The sequence below is a fragment of the Podarcis gaigeae genome (assembly GCF_964106915.1).
Source record: "Podarcis gaigeae genome assembly, chromosome: 7".
In the NCBI taxonomy this organism is placed as follows: Eukaryota; Metazoa; Chordata; class Lepidosauria; order Squamata; family Lacertidae; genus Podarcis; species Podarcis gaigeae.
In genome coordinates this window covers 1,730,330-1,741,948 of record NC_139683.1, presented here as the reverse complement: position 1 = coordinate 1,741,948, position 11,619 = coordinate 1,730,330, and the positions used below count along the sequence as shown (strand labels likewise).

At 49.5% G+C, this 11,619-nt stretch overlaps 1 protein-coding gene across 1 annotated transcript in view; it reads right to left on the bottom strand.

Annotated features, from left to right (window-relative positions):
- Positions 1-128: 128 nt before the first annotated feature.
- Positions 129-11,619, bottom strand: part of TONSL (tonsoku like, DNA repair protein) — a 37,455-nt gene continuing 25,964 nt past the window's right edge. The window contains exons 19-26 of the mRNA XM_083748987.1: positions 11,296-11,446; positions 8,898-8,976; positions 7,796-8,097; positions 5,120-5,291; positions 3,053-3,231; positions 2,214-2,287; positions 1,603-1,736; positions 129-707 (exon numbers count right to left, since the gene is read on the bottom strand). Of these exons, the coding sequence (XP_083605113.1) occupies positions 514-707; positions 1,603-1,736; positions 2,214-2,287; positions 3,053-3,231; positions 5,120-5,291; positions 7,796-8,097; positions 8,898-8,976; positions 11,296-11,446 (1,285 nt within the window). The 3' untranslated portion in view covers positions 129-513. The remainder of the gene's footprint in view (positions 708-1,602; positions 1,737-2,213; positions 2,288-3,052; positions 3,232-5,119; positions 5,292-7,795; positions 8,098-8,897; positions 8,977-11,295; positions 11,447-11,619) is intronic.

Sequence of the window (11,619 nt, the reverse complement as noted above, 5' to 3'; positions counted from 1 at the left end):
GCAGCAGCTTATGACTTCTTTCTGTAGCACGAAGCTCAAAACACACAAGGCCTGCCAGCTTCCCCACCCCTGTGGCTCCACCACCTGCCCATTCGAGACCAGCAACAAAGACACAGGACAGACAAGACGAGGGACGACACAGCATCTTTGTGTTGCGAGGCATTCAATAAATATTGGAAATCACATCACAGAACTGCTGGGCAGCACGGGGGGGGGGGGGCGGAGATCAGAATACCCTTTGAGCAGGACAAAGGCAGCCGCTTTTTCCAGACCAATAATCCTTTTTCTCAGCCACCACACCAAACTCAGAATATAATTCATAATGGCAGTTTTGAGTTGGTCCTGTTGGAGCTCTGGCTGCACCTGTGTCGGGCAGGTGTCTAGTCCCACCCTATAAGTCCACGGCCGCACTGAGCAGTGCAATCCCAGACTGCTGGAGCCAGCACCTGCGAAGTGTTCCAGAGGCGGCTTCATGAGCGAGGCCTAAAGCACGCAGCGGAGAAGAATCACATCCTACAGGCAGTGGCAGAAGAGTTTGTGATGCCGTGTGACTGAGTGGAGGGAGGTGCCCGGCGGGCCACGCCACAGCTCCGCCACGTCCCGCTGGTCACTCCTGCTCAGGTGGCGAGTGCAGAGCTGCAGCTGAGAGACATTCGAGGAGAGCTTTGTCCATGTCACGCTGTCCAGCGGCCCCCTCACAGAGCAGCCTAGGGAAGGAAGGAAGAACTGGAGGAGCCTCCTTTGTCCAGAATGCAGCAGCTAGACTGGTGACTGGGAGTGGCCACCAAGACCATATAACCTGGTTCCTACACTGGCTCCCAGTACGTTTCCGGGCACAATTCAAAGCGTTGGTGATGACCTTGAAAGGCCTAAATGGCCTCGGCCCAGTAGACCTGAAGGAGCGTCTCCATCCCCATCATTCAGCCCAGACACTGAGGTCCAGCACCGAGGACCTTCTGGCGGTTCCCTCACTGCAAGAAGTGAGGTTACAGGGAACCAGACAGAGGGCCTTCTTGGTGGTGGCACCCGCCCTGTGGAACGCCCTCCCACCAGATGTCAAGGAAATAAACAACTGTCTGACTTTTAGAAGACATGAAAACAGCCCTATTTTGGGAAGTTTTTAATGTTTGTTCGTGTTTTCTGTTGGGAGCCGCCCAAAGTGGCTGGGGAGCCCAGCCAAATGGGTGGGGTATAAAGAATATATATATTATTATTATTACTTCGAAAACTGGTCTCTCAGACTACAACAGTCCAGCCACATCCCACAACTATGGCTCAGGTTCCTGAAGCTTTAGCCATAGGATGCACTGAGGTGAAGCTTAGATTACTTAGCCTGCCCTTCATCAAAACAAAGATCCTCCTCCTTTTCCCCTGATCACACCTTAGTTTTCCGCATGCTAACTCCCTTTAGATAAAATAAATTTTGCTTTCGATTTATTGGACTGACGTCAAGAGGTGTGTCAGGACTGCATGAGAAAACCACAGGCTTGTGGGCAAAACAACAGACCGAGGCTAATCTGCCCAGAATCCACTGCCCTTCAGCAGTTCCGGAGGGGAGGGGTAGTCGGGGGGCGTCCGGTAAAAAACGGCTCCAGCACTCACCAGCCAAGCTGAGGAACTGGAGGCCCCGATTCCTTTCCTCGAGGGCAAGTAGCAGCGTCCGAAGACCAAGAATGCCAATTTCAGGATTTGCTGACAAATCCAGCGAGACTAAAGGCAGGCAGGTAGGGAGGTGGCTGAGGAAAGAGAACCAATGTCAGGAATGGATGGATCTGGTTGCAGTCTGCTCATCTGCCCTGAATAAGTACAGAATTGCAGGGTTGGAAGGGACCCCCAAAGGTCATCAAGTCCAACCCCCTGCAATGCAGGAACCACTTATCTATGAGAAAAAGTGGGAGAGGAGGAGGAAGCCAAACTCTGGAACCTCCAGGGGCCACAGAATCACAGCTAAGGAATCTCTTGATGGCCATTTAAAAACCACCACCTTCCAAAATGTCAAAGCAGCTCCTCCCGTCAGAAACGAGAGCTTCCTCAATCAAACCACACCTGGGAAAGGTTTTGCTCAGAGTACCAAAAACGGAGGTGAAGAGCCCTTTGCTGCTGTCAAGAATGCCCAGAGATATTGCCAAGGTTGACCTTCCCTGCTGTGGAAGACACCCACCCCCTGCCAAAGGGTTCAAAAAAAGCACAGGACCCACATTCCCTCCACCCACCTAGCCAGCTCCGCAACAGCGTCATCGTTGAGGTGATTCCCAGAGAGGGCCAGGTGGTTGAGAGCACAGCCTTCCTGCACAGAGAAGAACGAAGAGTCAGAATGCGGAGAATTAAGGTGTGCGAGTGTCGGGATCTTCTCCAAGACCTAGTCAGGTGGGGAAGCTCCAACCGCATCCCATCGCTTCCTCACACAGTGGAGAAGCCGGGCCAGGGGTCAGCAAACTTTTTCAGCAGGGGGCCGGTCCACTGTCCCTCGGACCTTATCAGGGGCCAGACTATATTTTGAAAAAATAAAAATAAATGAACGAATTCCTGTGCCCCATAAATAACCCAGAGATGCATTTTAAATAAAAGGGCACATTCCACTCATGTAAAAAGACGCTGATTCCTGGACCTTCTGTGAGCCAGATTTAGAAGGTGATTGGGCCGGATCTGGCCCCTGGGCCTTAGTTTGCCTGCCCATGGTCTAAACCAGGGGTCAGCAGACTTTTTCAGCAGGGGGCCGGTCCACTGCCCCTCAGACTTTGTCGGGGGCCGGACTATATTTTGAAGAAAAAAATGAACAAATTCCTATGCCCCACAAATAACCCAGAGATGCATTTTAAATAAAAGCACACATTCTACTCATGTAAAAACACACTGATTCCCGGACTGTCTGCAGGCCGGATTGAGAAGGCAATTGGTCCGGATCCAGCCCCCAGGCTTTAGTTTGCCTACCCATGAGCCAGGCCTTCCTCCTCCCCTGTCTTTCACCAGAGCACAGCGGGTCATCTGGCTGGGCTGAAGGCCTGAGGTCCCCCAGGATGCTCACCTCCCTGCTGGCACCTGATCAACGTACCTGCGCCAGGTACCTGGCCACGGCGTCCTGCAGAGGCTGCTGGTCCCCTGGCTTGGCGCCCACGGAGCTGATGTCCAGGTGGGTGAGATTCTCGGAGGGCAGGCTCTTCAGGAGCAGCTCCAGGGCAGAGGAGCCCAGGGCGTTGTGGGAGACGGTCAGCCGCCTGAGGTGCACGGCTCCTGAGGGAAGAGAGCACAGGAGGAGTTGGCAGAAGTCGGAGAAAGCAATACAGGTGGAAGGGACCTGCGCGGCCATCTGGTCCGATGCCCCGTGATGCAGGGACCACAAGAAAACAAAGTGGGAGGGAGCAGGAACCTCCAAGGGCCGCAGGAAGAAAACACAGTGGCTTCATTTCGACAGGAAAACACCACACGTTGTCACGTTCCGTCCCCAGAAGAGAGACACTCAGGAATGCCCTCACACAAATCAGCTGAGCCCAGTTTGCTTGTGTATAGAAGCGTTTCCGTTCTAGCATTTCACAGAATATTCCGACTGCTGTACAATGTCATTGTATTTTTCGCTCCGTAAGACGCACCTAGTTTTTAGAGGGGGAAAGCAAGAAAAAAAAAATTCTGCGCAGAGCATGTAAGCGGCTCTTGCTTTTCTTGCTTCCGTCTGTCCCTCCTCCCGCTTCGCTGTGAAGCCAGCAGAGCAAGAGTGATAGCTGCGCAGCGGCTCTTGTTCTGCTGGCTTCCCAGCAAAGCGGGATGAGGGACGGAAGGGAGCCCTTACACAGAGCCCCGCTCACTTTTCCGGAAGGTGGGAGAAGGAAGGGATGGAGGGCAGCCCGTCAGCCCCTTCTCCCACCTCGCAGAAAAGCCAGCAAGAGCCGCACAAACGTTCGGCGCAGCTTTTTAAAGAGAGATCCTGCCGCGTGCATTCGCTCCATAAGACACACACACATTTCCCCTTACTTTTTAGGGGAGAACAGTGCGTCCTATGGAGCGAAGAATACGGTAAAACATAAAGTGCTTAAAAAATTAAAATACAGATAACCGGTAAGGTGACCAGCTCATCAAAAATAAAATAAGGGCTGCAAAGGCCTTCAAGCACAAAAAGGCTCTGAGCCGCATCTTTTGGGACCCCCATGTGTGTGTGTGTGTGTACATCATATTGTTTGGGTAAGTGTAATGTTCAGTTCCCAGCAAATCTGTCTACCCCTCCATCTCCAATATTTATTTATTATTTATTTTTGCATTTACATCCTACTTTTTTCTCCAAGGTGCTCAAAGGAGCATACGTGATTCCCTGCCCCCGCCTCCATTTCACCCTCACAACAACCCTGTGAAGTAGGTCAGGGCTAAGAGATCATGAATGCCCCAGGACCCAAGGTACCAGGTGAGCTTGATGGCCAGGTGGGGATTTGAACTCTGGTCTCCCAAAAGTTTAAAGTCCCTAGCAGAGAGGAATGGTCAAATTATGCTGTTGGATTATGCTGAAATTGCAAACTGACTGGAAGACTCAGGAACCAAGGAGACCTGAACTTCAATGAAGAATGGGGAAATTTTATAAATTTATCTATGAAAGCACTAGCAGGATTTTTATAACACTTGTAATGTAACAAATATTATGGACAAGACGGAAAGATATAAAATGTGGGTTGTGGGGAAATATGCAGTTAAAAAGGTGTACAGTGGGAAGTCCAGAGATTTGTAGAAATCCTCATAGAACTCTAGCCCAATGGTTGCCATTAATTTGATTCTGAATTGATTTTAGAATGCGGTGTTTACTTTTACTGTTGTTAGCCGCTCTGAGTCCGACTTTGGCTGGGGAGGGCGGGATATGAATATATATATATTTTTTATCATCATCATCATCATGTAATTTGGATTGTTATGAATTAATATTGTAAAACCAAATAAAAATTATTATGAAAAGAGTCCAACACTCTTAAGGGCTACATTCTACAGGCTAACAGAATTAACTGCGCAAAGCCAAGGCAGATCAGACTTGCTTAACTCATCCTGATCTCCCTCGCGGTCCCTTCCAACCTGACCGTTCTACGAAATCCAGCTCTACTGGACCTGATCCCTGCTGACAGCCAACTCTCTTTCCTGCTCCTCTTACCTTTCAGGGCACTGGCCAGCAGGAGGCGGTAGTGCTGCAAGAAAGCGGTGGTGAAGCCGCAGGCTTGCAGTCGGAGCGTGCTCAGGACCGGGCAGGCCTGGACCAGGGAGGCAAGGGGCTGGGTGCTGCCGTCCCCCAAGGGGTTCAGGCTGAGGTCCAGCTCCTCCAGGTTCTGAAACGACAAGGGGTGTGGGTTTGAGCGAGACGGTGGCAGAGGGAGGGCTAATAATAATAATAATATATTGTTTATACCCTGCCCATCTGGCTGGGTTTCTCCAGCCACTCTGGGCGGCTTCCAACAAAATACTAAAATACAATAAACTATTGTATTGTATTGTAAAAATACAAGCCACTTGCCATCAGATCGAGGGCAGAAAGAAGGAGCCAGAACCCTGAGATGGGATGTCTCACATAGGGCCTGAAAGGTCTGCATGAATCTTGGGACTGGCAGAAATGACTGGCAGAATCCGAGACCAGGGGAGAGAGACAGCGGAAGAAGATTGGAAGAAATTTAAGGACTATCTCAAGAAATATTGCAAAATTTATGAATGTTAGAATGACGTTGGTTTAGAAATTATGTGGTTTCCAGCCGTAGTGGATAAGTAAAAAGAAAAGAAAGGCCAAAAATTAAATGAAAATTAAGGGAAAGGATTTGCTGAAATAATAAAATAGAAATTGGAATACAGAGAGGGGAGGTACGAGGAAGTCGGGAAAGTAAGTTATAAGAAAAAAAGGGATTGAAACTATACTTGTTTTTTATTTTTGTCTGTTTTTGGTTATTGTTTTGTTTTGTTTTGATATAACTTGAAAAACTTAATAAAAATCTTTTTTTAAAAAAGAAAGGTCTGCATGAATCTCATCTTCCTATTTTTAAAATAGCAACAATAGCAATAATAGCAATAATAATAATAATAATAATACCTTTGTCCCTTGGATCTCATATGCTCCCGAAAAATCGAAACCAGGAAGTGAGTGTTCCCGAAATTTTTTCGGAAGCCAAACGTCCAGCGCGGCTTCCAATTGGCTGCAGGACACTCCAAGAGGAAGCCGCACCTTGGTTTTCAAACAGTTCCGGGATTCAAACGGACTCCCGGAATGCATTCTGTTTGAGAACCAAGGTATGACTGTACTTTTATGATTTCTGTGCCCTACATCTGCCTGCATTGCCCCACTCTGGGCAGCATCCAGCAAAATAGAAAAACACAATGAGACATTCCACATTAAAAAGTTCCCTACACAGGGCTGCCTTCAGATGTCTTCTAAAAGCCATATAGTTGTTTATCTTACCAAGTTTCTAGTTCTCATGGTGCAAGCGTGGCATTTACACACGGAGACGGCTCCTCTGCTCATCGAGCGAAGATCTGAAGCCTCGTGGAACTCCCAAGCCCAAAAACCTTTGCCCACCCTCTTCCCATCGTAGTTTGGGCTCCATCCTCAGCCACACTTCACCATCTCGCCACCCCTCAAGAACCACAGCCCTCCCAGGTAGACATGTGTGAGGGCCTGGAGGTGGTTGGAGGATGGATGGCGGCTAACAGATTGAGGTTGAATCCTGACAAGACAGAAGTACTGTTTTGGGGGGACAGGAGGCAGGCGGGTGTGGAGGACTCCCTGGTCCTGAATGGGGTAACTGTGCCCCTGAAGGACCAGGTGCGCAGCCTGGGAGTCATTCTGGACTCCCAGCTGTCCATGGAGGCGCAGGTTAATTCTGTGTCCAGGGCAGCTGCTTACCAGCTCCATCTGGTACGCAGGCTGAGACCCTACCTGCCCACAGACTGTCTCGCCAGAGTGGTGCATGCTCTAGTTATCTCTCGCTTAGACTACTGCAATGCACTCTATGTGGGGCTACCTTTGAAGGTGACCCGGAAACTGAAACTAATCCAGAATGCGGCAGCTAGACTGGGGACTGGGAGCGGCCGCCAAGACCACATAACACCGGTCCTGAGAGATCTGCATTGGCTCCCAGTACGTTTCCGAGCACAATTCAAAGTGTTGGTGCTGAACTTTAAAGCCCTAAACGGCCTCGGCCCAGTATATCTAAAGGAGCATCTCCACCCCCATCGTTCTGCCCGGACACTGAGGTCCAGTGCTGAGGGCCTTCTGGCGGTTCCCTCACTGTGAGAAGCCAAGTTACAGGGAACCAGGCAGAGGGCCTTCTCAGTAGTGGCACCCACCCTGTGGAACGCCTTCCACCAGATGTCAAAGAAATAAACAACTATCTGATTTTTCAAAGACATCTGAAGGCAGGCCTGTTTAGGGAAGCTTTTAATATTTAATGCTGTATTGTTTTTAACACTTGATTGGGAGCCACCCAGAGTGGCTGGGGAAACTCAGCCAGATAGGTGGGGCATAAATAATAAATTATTATTATTATTACAGTGGTGCCTCGGGTTACAGACTCCGCTAACCCAGAAATAATACCTCGGGATGAGAACAGAAATCGTGCTCCAGCGGTGCAGCGGCAGTGGGAGGCCCCATTAGCTAAAGTGGTGCTTCAGGTTAAGAACAGTTTCAGGTTAAGAACGGACCTCTGGAACAAATTATGCACTTAACCCAAGGTACCACTGTTGTATTATTATTATTTTTATTATTATTATTATTATTATTATTATTATTATTATTATTATTATGGCACTCTCCCGCTTCCCTCCAGAGCAGCTCCTCTGCCGCCCCTACCTGGAAGGTGACGGAGCCGGGAAGTCCTGCGGTCAGCTTGCGCAGCCCCTGGGGGCCCAGCTGGTTGGCCGAGAGGTCCAGCACCTCCAGGCCAGGGATGGTGGCAACGGTGGCCAGCAGCTCTTCCGCCAAGTCGTCACCCAGGCCTGCCCCAGGGAGGCACAGGCGCCGGATGGAGGTCTGCAGCTTGAGGGCACGGAGGAGAGGCGTCAGATGGAGGCGACGCAGGGCCATGCCCGGGACATGGAAGGATGGACCCGATTCCTGGCACTCCAGCAGCTGCAGGAGTAATCGGTGCTCCCCTGCCAACCGGAGGGAGGGAGAGAGACAAACACAGGGCACCAGGCTTCAGTCAATGCAAAAGACTCACAAACCAAGCCTTCAGTGTCACTGGGCCAGTCCTGCGGAACTCCCCGCCACTAAGGATTCAACAGGCCTGCTGAAATCATTTCTATTCTGCCAGGCCTGTGAAGGCAATTCAGAATGCAGCCTTTCACAATGGTTAACCGACAAACCGACATCTGATTTCTCTATGGTTTTAATGTATGGTTCGGAACTGGTCTGTGACCGTAATAATAAAATGCAAGTCAATTCAGTGTATGGTTTTATGCTTCTATTGCTATAAGCGGCTTAGATAGGATCTTTAAAAAAAATGATATAGCAGTACGCAGATATTTTTACAGATAAACCAAGATGCAGAATAGCTCAGTGGGTAAAGCATGAGACTCTTAATCTGCGGGTCATGCATTCGAGCCCCATGCTGGGCCAAAGATTCCTGCCTTGCAGGGGGTTGGACTAGATGACCCTCGGGGTCCCTCCCAACAATTCTATGGAAAAGCCAGCATAGCCGTCACAGCAAATGGCTTGCGGAAAAGGGGAAGGTTCCTCTTTGAAATCCCGCTGGGAAGCAGCCCCTTCTCTGAGCCCAACAGGACGGAAGGCGATGCATCTGAACTGGGGGCTGAGCAGCATCAGCAAGATGCCCACAGCCTCCTGAGGACAACCCCCCCCCCGGAACCCATCTGCCAAGAGAGGCAACTTCTGAAGGACGTGGGGGGGCTCAAATACACCCAGGCCCCTCCGCAGGGGAACTTGGGCTTACCTACAGCCAGGCTCTGGCAGGCCTTGCGGTACCTCTCCACAAGGGGCGGCAGGTCCCAGGACTGCACTTCGGCCAAGACCTGCCGGGGGGGGAGAGAGAGAGAGGTCAGCAGGAGGGTCAGCTGGGGCCCAAGGAAGGTAGAACTCCAATGGGAACACCTTTCCTTTTATTTATATATATATATATAAAGCTAAAGGACCCCTGACCATTAGGTCCAGTTGTGGTCGACTCTGGGGTTGCAGCGCTCATCTCGCTTTATTGGCCGAGGGAGCCGGCGTACAGCTTCTGGGTCATGTGGCCAGCAGGACTAAGCCGCTTCTGGCGAACCAGAGCAGAGCACGGAAACGCCGTTTACCTTCCCGCCGGAGCAGCACCTATTTATCTACTTGCACTTTGACATGCTTTCGAACAGGTAGGTGGGCAGGAGCAGGGACTGAGCAATGGGAGCTCTCTCCGTCGTGGAGATTCAAACCGCCGACCTTCTGATTGGCAAGTCCTAGACTCTGTGATTTAACCCACAGCGCCACCCGCGTATGTATGTATATGTGTGTGTATGTGTGTGTGTGTGTGTGTGTGTGTGTGTGTATACACACACACACACACACACACACACACACACACACACAATTTTATATTTTACAATTTAAAGTGCTCATTTATCCTTAAGGTATCAATGACTTCCCTTTTTCTCTTTCCACGGTTCATTTTGCATATCATAAATCCCTGCATATTTTTACAAAAAGTATACCGTTCAGTATTCCAATATTACATCCATCAAAACTTATTTACACTGCTGAATGTATCTCAGCGCTGCCAACATTTTCAGCTGTACACAATTATTTCCCATATATTCAATAAACGTTTTCCAAACATTCCATTGTTGTGCCCGTAACCTCGGTTTAAGGTGCCATTTAGCTCCTAGTTTTCATATCTCAGTTTCTCAGGGGAGATATTAACCTGCTTCCTTGCCATCAGAACCTACAAACGCCTCAAAACCGCCCTTAACAGGAGCAACGAGGGAAAACCTAATCAATATGTTTTACAGATGGTCCTTAACACCTACCAAAATAGCTAAAATGTATAAGACCAAAACAAATCTGTGCTGGAGGTGTGGTAAAACAGAGGGAACACTTATACCTGTTTGGTGGACCTGTGAAAAAAATAAAAAGCTTCTGGAACACAGTATATGATGAGCTTAAAAAAAGTTTAAGTATAACTTTCTGAGAAATAGAGAAGCTTTTCTACTAGGGATAACAAACACAGGTATAGCAAAAGAAGATCAGAAAATATTTTTCTATGCCACAGGAGCAGCAAAGATCTTAATTGCTAAAAACTGGGAAAAAGAAACTACGGGATTTATGTTATGTTGTAAATAAATTCCAATAAAATTTTAAAAAAATAAACAAAAACAAAACAGCCCTTAACAGGAGGACAGGCAGCTGCCTCCTGCAAAGTCAGACCACTGGGCCATGCACTTCAGTGCTGCCTACACTGACAAGCAGCTGCTCTCCAGGATTTCATTTTGGACTCACAGCTGTCCATGGAGGCGTAGGTCAGGTCTGTGTCCAGGGCAGCTGTCCACCAGCATCATCTGGTACGCAGGATGAGACCTTCTCTGCCCACAGACTGTCTCACCAGAGTAGTGCATGGTTATCTCCCTCTTGGACTACTGCAATGGGCTCTACGTGGGGCTACCTTTGAAGGTGACTCGGAAACTACAACTAATCCAGAATGCAGCAGCTAGACTGGAGCGGCCGCCAAGACCATATAACACCAGTCAGAAAGACCTACACTGGCTCCCAGTATGTTTCCGAGTACAATTCAAAGTGTTGGTGCTGACCTTTAAAGCTCTAAACGGCCTCGGTCCAGTATACCTGAAGGAGCGTCTCCACCCCCATCGTTCTGCCCAGACACTGAGGTCCAGCGCTGAGGCCCTTCTGGCGGTTCCCTCACTGTGAGAAGTGAGGTTACAGGGAACCAGGCAGAGGGCCTTCTTGGTGGTGGCGCCCGCCTTGTGGAACGCCCTCCCATCAGACATCAAGGAAATAAACAACTATATGACATTTAGAAGATATCTGAAGGCAGCCCTGTTTAGGGAAATTTTTAATGTGTGAAATTTTAATGTATTTTAAATTTTTGTTGGAAGCCGCCCAGAGTGGCTGGGGAAACCCAGCCAGCTGGGCAGGGTACAAATAATAAATTATTATTATTATTATATTATTATTATTATTATTATTTCTGGTAGAAGTCTCTCCTCGTCCTCTGTGAATGATTAAACTGAGGACATTGTGCCTGCTCCCCGTCCCCCCCCAGACAGACTTCCCTGCCCACAGCTGAGGAATGGGGCTATGGGGAGAAGCACTGCCCATTTCTCCCTCATCTGGCAGCGACCACTCACCTCTTCGTTGCTCTGCAAAACATCCATGATGCAGTCCTGGGGGGCCAGGAGGGCCCCCTCCTTCTTCAGGGTCAGGCGTGGCAGGAGCCCACAGGTCTGGTAGTAGCGCTGGGAGGCCTGATCCGCCAGCCAGGACACAGGGCGACTCTCGCTGCAAGGAAGGAGGAGAGGGGCTGCAGTAGGAAGACACCCCCCCTTCCCTATATTCCTGGGGGGCGTGCAGTGGGGGACTCTGAAAAGCCCCACCTCCGGCAAGGATTCAGTTTCCTGCCATGCAGCTCCCATCCAAACAGTGCAGAAGGAAATATTATTTGGGGGGTGGTT